The 12,948-nt window shown below is 53.6% G+C and overlaps 1 protein-coding gene across 6 annotated transcripts in view; it reads right to left on the bottom strand.

Moving 5' to 3' along the window:
- Nucleotides 1-12,948, bottom strand: part of ABCB6 (ATP binding cassette subfamily B member 6 (LAN blood group)) — a 268,844-nt gene that overhangs the window by 75,481 nt on the left and 180,415 nt on the right. For all 6 annotated transcript variants that reach the window (XM_086954420.1, XM_086954421.1, XM_086954415.1 and 3 more), the window contains 2 exons: nucleotides 8,245-8,437; nucleotides 1,189-1,310 (listed from right to left, as the gene is read on the bottom strand). In XM_086954420.1, coding sequence (XP_086810546.1) covers nucleotides 1,189-1,310; nucleotides 8,245-8,437 — 315 coding nt within the window. The remainder of the gene's footprint in view (nucleotides 1-1,188; nucleotides 1,311-8,244; nucleotides 8,438-12,948) is intronic.

Here is a 12,948-nt window from a genome sequence, read left to right as displayed (position 1 = left end):
AAGATCTTGACTACCCGCGCTAACTCATTGAGAACCTGGAGGATAAATATTTCTTCATCCCGGAAGTCATCTAATCAGACTGCCATCGCAAGGTGAGAGCGTTGCAATGCCCTTTGCATGGACCAGACAAAATCGCTAATAAGCAGATTTTAGATCATTTTAAATACTTCAGTCTGCCTTCTTTGTAATCTGAGGAAAAATTACCTTCAGAGCTCTTAACTCTTTACATGGATTATTGGGCTGATAAATATGTGGCCAGCTACCCACACTATCAATTTATGTGTTCCCTCCCATCTCGTACTCTCAGACTTTCATCTCAACATACCCTATAGATTCCCCACTTTAACAGTTCACAATCCCAAGGCTGTTTATACTGACTGCACATTACTGCCCATGTAGTACAAGTCCAATGTAGAAGACTGCAGTTCATTCATTCATTCATTCATTCATTTACCCCCTCTGAGGCAGTGACAAACCCAAGATGGTTGAATACACTAATGTCGGGATCTACACTTTTTAATGGAAGGTTGTGTGATACCCATCACCTAGCACCGAAAGAACTATACTGGTTTCCTACAATAGAGCAGATTTGTTTCAAGGCCCTTCTCTTCCCTATGGCCCTGTATTTTCACTCGCTTGTGTTTTGCCTCTCCCAGCATAGAGGCCACTCATTGGCTCCTCAGGTTTCTCCTTACCGCACACTTTCTTCTCCTGCACAGAGTTCACCTGGAGGTCCCTCAATCTTCTGCACAGCACTTTCATTTCCAGGGTGTCCGCAGTTACTCACTCAGTTACAGACCACTTCGCCAACTGGAGATCAATTGATAGCCACTCACTCAGGCACAGAGATTTTATGTGTGCCACTCTCTCAGCTACACAGATCACACGTGTCACTCACTCAGGTACAGTGTAACTCCCCAACTAGAGGCCTCTCGTCTGACACTCACTCCGGTACAGAGCACGTTCCCAACCAGAAATCATACGACTCTCATTCACTCAGGTACAGAGATCACACCTGCCACTCACTCAGGTACAGAGATCAAGCGCGTGTCACTCACTCAGGTAACAGAGATCAAGCACGTGTCACTCACTCAGGTACAGAGATCAAGCGCGTGTCACTCCCTCAGGTAACAGAGATCAAGCACGTGTCACTCACTCAGGTACAGAGATCAAGCACGTGTCACTCACTCAGGTACAGGGTCATGCAGATAAAGATGATGAGCCCAAACCAGGCGTTGAAGGACGAGGTGAAGTAGATGATGCCGATGACGATGTCCGCAATGGTAGGGAAGATGCTGAAGACGATGTAACTGTGAAGAGAAGGCCAGAGAGTCTTTAGAGACAGATGTTCCACAGGCCCTGAGCAGTCCCCATCAATCCCTCCAACACTCTGTTTCTACAGTATTTATCCAACACAGATACTGATCTTGCCAACACTCAAAGCTCTACACAAGGACATTCAAAGCATCATGACCAGCCTCGCGAGTGGTCGCTCCCCTCGCTTCCTCCCTCACCCTCCACCTAAGGTATCGTAGCGCTGACCTCTGCATCTGCCTTTCAGCTAGCGCGCACGTTTGCTTAAACATTATCATAGCGCTTTGGCTGACTGTACATTGTTTTATATTTGCTGTGCATATCCATGTGATATTATTGGCTGCTCATTGTCCGTGATTACATTGGCTGTGTTTAACTCGAGACTGCGTCACAATTTGCTCTGTCTCCGCGCTCGAACCCGCTCCCACCCCAACAGTATCTGTAACATATTTAGGACCTCATAGCGCCCCATTGCTCCTTGTTGTTGTTGTTGCGGCCATTTCCCTGGTTGACCAAAGCCCTCCCTCGACCTTGCTCCCGCCTCCCAGCGGCCCCTCCCACGCTCCGCCCCCTCCACCGTCCATTTATGGCCAATGCCCCCACGTGCAGCGTCCACGCGCTACGGCCGCGCCGAAGGTGCGCCAAAGGTAAGCCCGTCCGCGCCTGGACCGCGCCCAGCGCCAGACCCCCTGGTTCCCGCAATGCCTAGCCCACTCGCATCACTTACGATGCCACCACCCTCCTAGCCCTTAACCCCGGCCGTTCCCCCAACTGCATCCAAGCCGCTCCTGGACACACCCATGGACCCTTCTCTTGCAACCCCTGCAAGTTCGACGGCACCAAAACCTACTCCTCAACCACCAACACCAAACAGAGACCTGACACCAACCACCTAAAATGCATCCTGCTCAACACCCGCTCGGTCCCCAGACACGCCATCGACCTTTGGAATCTACTGGACACCATCTCTCCGGACGTCGCCTTCTTAACTGAAACATGGATGAATGCTACCTCAGCCCCAGACATCACCATTGCCATCCCGGAAGGATACAAGATCATCCGCAAGGACCGCATCAAGCAAACAGGAGGAGGCATCGCTATCGTCCATAAGAACTCCATCCGCATCTCAACCAGCTCAGACGTCATCCTTACCAGCGCCGAACACCTTCACTTCCAGATCCACACCGATCCCAAGACCACACTCAGAGGCACCCTCCTCTACCGACCACCAGGATCCCGTGCACAATTCACTGAAGACATCACTGATTTTATCACCCCACACGCCCTCCCCTCCGAGGAATACATTCTACTGGGAGACCTCAACTTTCACCTGGAAAAGAGCAATGACAGCAACGCCACCACCCTTCTGGATAATCTCGCCAACATCGGACTCAAACAACTTGTCACTACCCCCACCCACATCGCAGGCCACATACTCGACCCTATCTTCACCTCCAGCAAACATGTCTCCTTCAGTCACACCACAACTCTACATTGGACGGACCACAGCTGCGTTCACTTTAGCTACAATAAGACCACAACTCACAACCATCCTCAACCTACTCTGCGAAGAAACTGGAACAAATTCACCATCGACCAGATCTCCTCATCGCTTCTTCAAAACCCCCCTGTCCACTCCTCAAACCCCGACCAAGCAGCCATTAACCTCATCCAATGGCTATCCAACAGCGCCGACATCCTAGCACCGTTGAAAAAACGCCAAATCAAGCTAGGCAGCAAGAACGCCTCCTGGTTCAACGACGATCTTAAGAAATCTAAGAAACTCTGTCGCTCCCTCGAAAAGGCCTGGAAAAAAGACCCAAACACCAGCACCAGGGACGCCTTCAAAAACGCCACCCGCACACACCACCAACTAATCCGGTCTGCCAAGAAAGCCGCACTCAAAGACCGACTAGATAACAACGCACACAGCAGCAAGGAATTATTCAACATCGTCAAAGAGTTTACCAACCCCTCAGCCAACTCCAACGACATCAACCCCTCAGCCAACTCCAACGACATCACCCCCTCTCAAGCCCTATGCAACTCCCTAGCTTCATTTTTCCACAACAAAATCGCAGACATCCACAACAGCTTCGTCAACCGACCCGGAGACCAACCCAACCAACCCTCTGCAGGACCTTCACCCACCTTGAACATCCTTAATGACTGGAACCCAATCTCCACTGAGGACACCATCCGCCTGATGAACTCCATCCACTCAGGATCCCCCACAGACCCATGCCCTCACCACATCTTCAACAAAGCAGACTCCATCATAGCACCACTCCTCCGAGACGTCATCAACTGCTCCTTCAACTCCGCCACCTTCCCGGAAAGCTGGAAACATGCCAAACTCAGCGCCCTTCTGAAAAAACCCACAGCTGACCCCACCGAACTCAAAAACTACCGCCCCATCTCGCTTCTTCCATTCCCGGCCAAAGTCATCGAGAAAGCTGTCAACAACCAGCTCGCCGCCTTCCTCGAAACCAACAAATCCCTCGACTCCTCACAGTCCGGATTCCGAGCCAAACACAGCACTGAGACTGCTCTCATAGCTGCAACAGACGACATTCGAACTCTACTGGACAACGGAGACACAGTTGCCCTCATCCTCCTCGACCTCTCCGCTGCCTTCGACACAGTCTGTCATAACACCCTTCTACAGCGCCTCAGAAACGTCGGAATCCAAGGAAAAGCACTGGAATGGATCACCTCGTTCCTCACCGGAAGAACCCAGAGAGTCCGCCTCCCACCATTCAAGTCAGAAGCCACTGAAGTCATTTGTGGTGTGCCACAAGGATCTTCCCTCAGCCCCACCCTCTTCAACGTATACATGAGCCCCCTCGCGGCCATTGCTCGCCAACACAACCTCAACATCATCTCCTGCGCTGACGACACTCAACTGATCCTCTCACTCACCAAAGACCCTAACACCGCCAAAACCAACTTACACGAAGGAATGAAAAAAGTAGCCGAGTGGATGAATCACAGCCGGCTGAAACTGAACTCTGACAAAACAGAAGTCCTCATCTTAGGCACCTCCCCCTCCGCCTGGGATGACTCTTGGTGGCCAGAGGCCCTCGGTAAAGCACCCATCCCGACAGACCACGCACGGAACCTGGGCGTCATCCTGGACTCCTCACTCTCGATGACCAGACAAGTCAACGCCGTCTCATCATCTTGCTTCAACATTCTTCGCATGCTCAAAAAAACATTTCGCTGGATCCCCACCGAAACTAGAAAAACGGTCACCCACGCACTGGTCACGAGCCGCCTGGACTACGGAAACACCCTATACGCCGGTACCACCGCAAAACTCCAGAAAAAACTCCAACGCATCCAGAACGCTTCAGCCAGGCTCATACTAGACATCCCGCGTAAAGAACACATCTCTGGTCACCTGAAAAACCTCCACTGGCTCCCCGTAAATAAGAGGATTACTTTCCGCCTCCTAACCCACGCACACAAAGCACTTTACGAACTTGGACCCGAATGCCTCAACACACGACTGTCCTTCTACACCCCCTCCCGTCAGCTATGATCCTCCAACCAAGCCTTTGCCACTGTACCTCGCATCAACAAAACCACCATGGGAGGCAGATCCTTCTCCTACCTGGCAGCTAAAACTTGGAACTCTCTTCCCACTCATCTTCGCCTTACTCAGAACCACCTAGCATTCAGAAAACAACTCAAAACTTGGATATTCGACAAGTAATTCCCCACCCTTCCTCAAGCGCCTTGAGACCCTATGGGTATGTAGCACGCTATATAAATCTCTTGACTTGACTTGACTTGACTTCTACGCATTACTCAAAGAGGACACCTCATCATCCTTACAAACCAGACCATTACAGACCAGACCAGAGCATCACTACAGACCAGAGCATCACTACAGACAAGAGACAAGAGCATCACTACAGACAAGAGCATCACTACAGACCAGCCCAGAGCATCACTACAGACAAAAGACAAGAGCATCATTACAGACAAGAGCATCCCTACAGACCAGCCCAGAGCATCACTACAGATCAGAGTATCACTACAGACCAGACCTGAGCATCACTACAGGCCAGTACGGGAACATCACTATAGACCACACTAGACTGGATCAACCCAAACCATCACTACAGACCAGACTATACCAGACCGAAGCAACACTACAGACTAGTATCGGCTATCCTTTCAAATTAGACCAAACTGTCACCAGACCATCCCGAACCATTATTACAGTTAAGTCTAGACCATCCCATCCCATCACACCACACCACACCAGACCAGAGCATCACTACAGACCAGTGCCTGTCATTCATACAGATCAGAACATCACTACAGACCACACCAGAACAACACCAGACTTGACCATCACTACAGATCAAATCGGACCATCACCACAAACTAGATCTGACCATCACTACAGACCACATCGGACCATCTGTACCAAACAGCCCCTGCCACTCCCACGAACCAGCCAACCAGGGCCATGCCCACGAACCAGCCTGCCTCGGCCATGCCCACGCACCAGCCTACCTCTGCCGTGCCCACGAACCAGCCTGCCTCGGCCATGCCCACAAACCAGCCTAAGCCCTGGCCGTCTCAATGCACAACCCCCGGCCGTCTCCAGGCACCAGCCCCGGCCATCTCCAGGCACCAGCCCCGGCCTTCTCCAGGCACCAGCCCCGGCCGTCTCCAGGCACCAGCCCCGGCCGTCTCCAGGCACCAGCCCCGGCCGTCTCCAGGCACCAGCCCCGGCCGTCTCCACGCACCAGCCCCGGCCGTCTCCACGCACCAGCCCCGGCCGTCTCCACGCAACAGCCCCGGCCGTCTCCAGGCACCAGCCCCGGCCGTCTCCAGGCAACAGCCCCGGCCGTCTCCAGGCACCAGCCCCGGCCGTCTCCAGGCACCAGCCCCGGCCGTCTCCAGGCACCAGCCCCGGCCGTCTCCACGCAACAGCCCCGGCCGTCTCCACGCAACAGCCCCGGCCGTCTCCACGCACCAGCACCGGCCGTCTCCACGCACCAGCACCGGCCGTCTCCACGCACCAGCACCGGCCGTCTCCACGCACCTGCCCTGGCCGTCTCCACACACCTGCCCCGGCCGTCTCCTCGCACCAGCCCCGGCCGTCTACACGCACCAGCCCCAGATGTCCCCACGCACCAGCCCCGGCCATCCCCACGCACCAGCCCCGGCCATCCCCACGCACCAGCCCCGGCCGTATCCACGCACCAGCCCCGGCCGTCCCCACGCACCTGCCCCGGCCGTCCCCACGCACCTGCCCCGGTCGTCTCCACGCACCTGCAACGGTCGTCTCCACGCACCAGCCCCGGCCGTCTCCACGTACCATCCCCTGCCGTCTCCACGCACCAGCCCCGGCTGTCCATACGCACCAGCCCCGGCCGACCCCACGCACCAGCCACGGCCGTCCCCACGCACCACCACGGCCATCCCCACGCACCAGCCACGGCCGTCCCCACGCACCAGCCCCGGCCGTCCCCACGCACCAGCCCCGGCCGTCCCCACGCACCAGCCCCGGCCGTCCCCACGCACCAGCCCCGGCCGTCCCCACGCACCAGCCCCGGCCGTCTCCACGCACCAGCCACGGCTGTCCCCACGCACCAGCCACGGCCGTCCCCACGCACCGCCACGGCCGTCCCCACGCACCAGCCACGGCCGTCCCCACACCCCAGCACCGGCCGTCCCCACGCACCAGAAACGGCTGTCTCCACGCACCAGAAACTGACGTCCCCACGCACCAGAAACAGCCTTCCCCGCGCACCAGCCCCGGTCGTCCTCGCGCACCAGCCCCGGCTGTCCCCACGCACCAGCCCCGGCCGTCCCCACGCCCCAGCACCGGCCGTCTCCACGCAGAGCAGGTCTGGCCATTCATAAAGCTTCCAGTCGCCCATTCCTTCACATCACACTGGGTTGTCTCTAGCAACCACACCCAGCGATCCCTACAGATAACTCCAGACCCCCAATGACCATCCCTACAAATGACCGCAAAATACCAAACCAGACCATCCATACTTAACCCCTGACAATCCTTACATATGAAGGAATGTAAGGTGTAACGTTCCTTCATATGACTTGGTCATCCCTACAGATCAGTATTGTTCATCACTACAGACCACACCATTTCATCCTTACAAACCCCTCGAGACTGCCCCATCGATGATCCCTCGGCATCCCTGCAAAATACCCAGGACCATGCCTTCAGACCACACTAGACATACTGCTTGTGACTGAGCTTACAGACCACACCTGGACATCCATTTATACCACCTGTGACCGCACTTACAGACCACACCTGGCAAACCCTGTAGAGGACACCAAAGGCCTGTGATGCTAACTCATGTTCACTAACCATCAGACTCTCTCTACTAGCAAACATCCAACCAAACACAGACAATCTTCAAAGGACCCACCACATGGTCAAACGGGGCATGGATGGACAGTGTCTCCAGCTTTATGGAGCTTAATATCAAGGGATGTTTTAGTTCTTACCAACAAAACCACAGTCCATGCCTGACCTCCTTCCGGAATGAGGATCACTCCGTCCACTGAATCGGTGCAAACATGTCTACAACTTGGATGCACCTCACAGAAGAAAACATCATGAAATCGCTCTCACAATCTACACCAAATCCATACGGATTCTACACATGTGATCTACGCCTCCTTTTCTCCCTTCGCTGCATTACCTCTTGCTTTTCAACCATGATCCCTTGCTTGCGGCATTGGTTCTAACCCTCTCACACATTCGCCCTTTTGCTGCACTCCTCACCATGTTCTGACCTAAACCTTGGATCACCACATACTTCTCTTCACCTCCCAACCAGCCCTTTGAATGAAGCAGAAAGAAAGATGAACCAAGGTCAGCCATCTACCCTCCACTGTCCCGCGTGCGAGGCTTCTCTTCCTCGTTGTTACCTGAGCAGGCTGTTGATGCTGCTGGTACCCCGGTCCACACTCCGCAGCACCTCGCCAGTTTTGCGCCCCAAGTGCCACCGTAAGGACAAGCTGTGAAGATGGGCAAAGAGGCGCGTCTGCACCTCGCGGTTGGTGTACTGCTGGACCCGGATCCACATGAAGGTGCGAAGGTTGCTGACGAAGCCTGTGGAACCTGGGGAGAGAAAGAAGTATGGGTAAGAAAGAGGACACCAAGATGGCCCCCGGGATCCACTCAAGATCACAGGAGGACAGCGCACCAAGATGGCCCCGGGGATCCACTCCAGATCACAGGAGGACAGAGCACCAAGATGGCCCCGGGGATCCACTCAAGATCACAGGAGGACAGGGGCATTTCCATGCTCTTAGGCAGTGAAGGAATTAGAGAAAAATCTTCTACAGGAACACATAAATTGGGGGTCAGGGTATGGCAGTGGAAAGGGAGCCAAGTCACGAGGGGTGAAGTCATGAAAAGCGGCATGTGACTGTCAACTTATAATTTCTTTTTTTTTTAACTGAGCCACTAAAAAACTGGAAACAAGGACAAACGTGACAGTAAATCTGTTCTAACTTACTAAACTAATCAAAACGCGGCTGTGTTTTAAAATATTCTATGGGGTTAAGGTACCGGGTGTGGATAGCTTTGTGTGCTCAGCAAATTTCAGGGAATAATAATAACGGTGAGATAACCGTGATGGTTAATGCACTTCTTGGAGTGTTCTGTGTTTTGTGTCACAGAATTGTATTTTATGCTGATAAGGGAGTTACTGCTTTTGACACAGTAATCAATTTATTAGTTCAGACAACCCCAACTAGTGTATTTCGTTTTAAATTCCGACTGTGTTTCTCCCGGCCATGCCTACTGGTAAGGATCCTGTAACTTGTCTTATGAAACATGTAAATTAATTTAAACACACCTATGCTTAATTATCTTCGTACAATGTGCGCATGTGATGTAAAGTGCTCTGACACCTTACATTGTGGTCAGTAGCATTATAAAAGAATAAAAAATATATTAGTTACTACTAAATTGTTGTGTAATTACTTGTACAGAAAGATACATTTGTCATTCTTACAGTGCATGCACATCTCTTATAAACATTAGTTGAACAAAGTCAAAAACCTGCGGAAAATCAGTTTCTCTTAAGTACTTGTGAAGTGATAACACACTGGGTACCTCTCTTGCATTAGCATCTAGGTGTTCAGCTCCCATTCAGGATGAAACACAATTAAAAAGGAGGGCTAATGGCCCTTTAAATGAGCCTTTGTTTTGGGCCCAGCTGGAAATTAAAATAAGAAAGATCCCTCGCTGCTTGTATGCAACTACTCCGAATAGAAAGCAGACATTGTGCGGGCAGTGCCGAATTTGTCCCTGTGTTGGCAAATTACACCAGGACAAATTCAGTGTATTGCCGGGCTGCCCTGGGCCACCAAAGGTGGCCACCTAAGAGGGCGGCCACCCTTGGTGCCACAGGATGGCACAGACCCTAGGAGCGGTCTAGTGTTGGGGGGACCAGATGGTCCCTCAGTGAGGTCACTTCCTGTTTGCAAAGGGGAGGGGCGGTTGTGGACCTGAGCAACCGGGGGTTGCCTGAAACGCTCCGCCCCCCGGAGGGGGAGGGGCGTGAGTAAGGGGTGGACTGGAGGTCCACCGGGGGGAGGGGTTAGACCCTCCCCCAAATTTGACAACGCCCCCGCGGTTAACACCACGGGGGTTATGGCTCATCAGGTGGGCTGGTCGCGAGGGGTGGCCTGCTCTTGGATCGCCCGTAAGATAACCCAACATGTTGGCATAATGTACATGCTAATAAAGCTGCAACAACTTTCTCCAACAAATCATGGCGTGGTGTCTCTTATTTGGGAAAGTTGGATGATGAGCAGTCTGGGGTATGGGCCGATATTGGCACTATGCCGGGCTGCCCTGGGCCACCAATGGTGCCCACCTAAGAGGGCGGCCACCCTTAGTGCCACAGGATGGCACAGACCCTATGAGCGGTCTAGTGTTGGGGGGACCAGATGGTCCTCCAGTGAGGTCACTTCCTGTTTGCAAAGGGGAGGGGCCTGAGGGGGTATATGACAAGGGGGGCGAGGGTCAAGCGCCCTCTTTGTTCCTGGTAGCCGTGATGAGCTGACCCTCGCCCCAACCGCCCCTCCGACCCCGGTCGGGTGACTGCCTGTGCGCTGTTTTCTCTCCCAACCGCTTAACCTGCTTTCGGGCAGTAAGTGGGGGAGTTTTGCTACTAATATTACGGTCTTTTGTGTTGCAGGCGGAGTTACAGGGCGATCCAATGCAGGAAGGTACAGAAGGGTACCCTCTACAGGAGCACCGGAAGTGTTCGAGAGCAAATTATCCCCAGGGACATCCACAGTGGGATCCTGGAGGAGTGACGGCGCCCGGTTAGTCCTTCTGGCGGTTGTGGACCTGGGGTTGCCTTCAACGCTCTGCCACCCCCGGAGGGGGGAGAGGCGTGAGTAAGGGGTGGACTGGAGATCCGCCGGGGGGAGGGGTTAGACCCTCCCCCAAAATTGACAACGCCCGCGGTTAACACCACGGGGGGTTATGGCTCATTGGGTGGGCTGGTTGTGAGGGGCGGCCTGCTCTTGGATCGCCCGTAAGATAATCCAACATGTTGGCATAATGTACATGCTAATAAAGCTGCAACAACTTTCTCCAACAAATCATGGTGTGGTGTCTCTTATTTGGTAAAGTTGGATGGTGAGTGGTCTGGGGTATGGGCCGATATTGGCACTAATCACTGGGGCCAGCACACATCCCAATCCGGCTGAATAACAGCAGTAGGATCCCAGATCCGTCTGGATCCCGCTTCGTTCCTGCAATGCACTTAGGCCAGTAATCTCAGTTTTGGAGAGTGGCCTGTGGGCGTCATTACGTGGAGTATGGAACGATAACTCTGCCAAAGTTACTAATACCAACACTGCTGCCAAGAGATCCGGGTATATGAGGAATATTTGTTATAAAGCAGACATCAGCCGGTGCTAGGGGCCAGATGTACAACCGTTTTTTGCTGTCACAAACGGGAAATCATCCAGTTTGCGACTTCAAAACAGGGTGTTGGTATGTACAAACACTATTTTGCGAGTTGCTATAGGAAGGGGCGTGCCAAGGGCGTCCCTTTCTAATAGCGAGTCAGAAAGACATGTACCGTTGTTTTGCAACCGCAATTGCGGTTGAAAACACTGGCAGTTTTCTATCTACTTCAAGTAGGTGGTAAGCCACTCACAAACAGGAAGGGGTCCCAAAGTGACCCCTTCCTCTTTGTGACTGGCTGAGTAAATATTTTTTAAGAAGAGGCAGTGGTACCACGGACCACTGCCGACTCTTAAAAATGAAACAGAAACGTTTAATTTATCTTTTTTCAATGTATCCTATTTACCTTTTAAAAAAAAAAAAACTTTTAGGGGGGGGCGTGGCTTGCAGCCGAGCATGGCGGCAGCATAAAGGAAGAGCTCCGGTGACAACGCGGCCTCTTCAACGATCCGAACACAAATCCGTACTCCACATGACCTCTGTGGAGAGGACCTGAAACCTGGGACCGGGCGGGACGGACGGCCGTGACTACGGTGAAGATTAAACACCGGGAACACAAGCTAGAGGCGACGGACCTGGCGGCCTAGAAAAGCAGATGAAACCAGGGGCTAGCGTGCAGCAGAGACTGACAGGAAGTGCCAGGGACCCGGGCGAGAGACGCCGGAAGCACCCGTCCAAGAGGAAGCGCGGAGGAGGTACGGGAGAGGTGCACCGGCGGCAGCAACAGACATCACCGCAACGGTGGGGGCGCCTATAAGTGACGAAATTCGCACCGGGACACTTACTTGGCAGAGAGCCGGACTCCGGGCTGAGAGGAGAAACGCGAGGGGAGGTGAATCCGGCGGGCCGCCATATTGGTAACGTAAATCGGGCCCCGATGATAGAAATCCTCCCGCGGCCGAGATAGGATAGCGGGAGGTGCCGGAGAGCTGCATCAAGAAGCACAGTAGGCCAAAGTGTCTGGAGCCTTGGAAAACACAGCCCTGCATGAGGAAGGAGCCAGGCGGAGATAGAGGCACAACAATACCGGTGGGCCGCCATCTTGGTGAAGTGCGGAGGACGCCCGACAAGGACATAATTCTGATGCATGCATAACAGCCTGACTGCCGGTTTGCACAAGAGCCCTGACACCTGGAAACGAACTCGGCAAAATAATAAAGACAGAAATATTAAAGCAGGGGTATATAAAGGCACAATAAACAAATAAACAGCCTGGTGACTGGGGATCCATACTGAGGGGCACAAAGGGACCGGCGCTGCATCGACACTGTCTCTGGGAGGCTTGAAGGGAAGAGGGAACCTCACAGAACTGACACTGATAAAGCCTACAGCCGGGAAAATACAACGTGGAGGAGGGGTTGCCACCCCCCTGCACAAACCGGGTCTCGGTCGCAGCTACACCATAGGCACGACACCGCTAACTTAGAGGGCGCAGCCAGTGACCGCTAACTCAGAGGGCGCAGCCAGTGGCACAACACTGCTGGACCCGGTGATAGACAGTTGAGAGCCGCGGAAGACCACGGGGTCATCGACCATTCATCGATCCACTGGCGGCGGCAGACATGTCGGGCAGGGGGAGTAAAAGCAACACTACCCAAACCAGAATTGACACATTTGCACGCGACAAGAATGCCTCT

The sequence above is a fragment of the Lissotriton vulgaris genome, chromosome 2_1, assembly GCF_964263255.1.
Source record: "Lissotriton vulgaris chromosome 2_1, aLisVul1.2, whole genome shotgun sequence".
Classification (NCBI taxonomy): Eukaryota; Metazoa; Chordata; class Amphibia; order Caudata; family Salamandridae; genus Lissotriton; species Lissotriton vulgaris.
The sequence above is the reverse complement of the archived record's forward strand: the minus strand, read 5'-3'. Positions and strand labels throughout refer to the sequence as shown.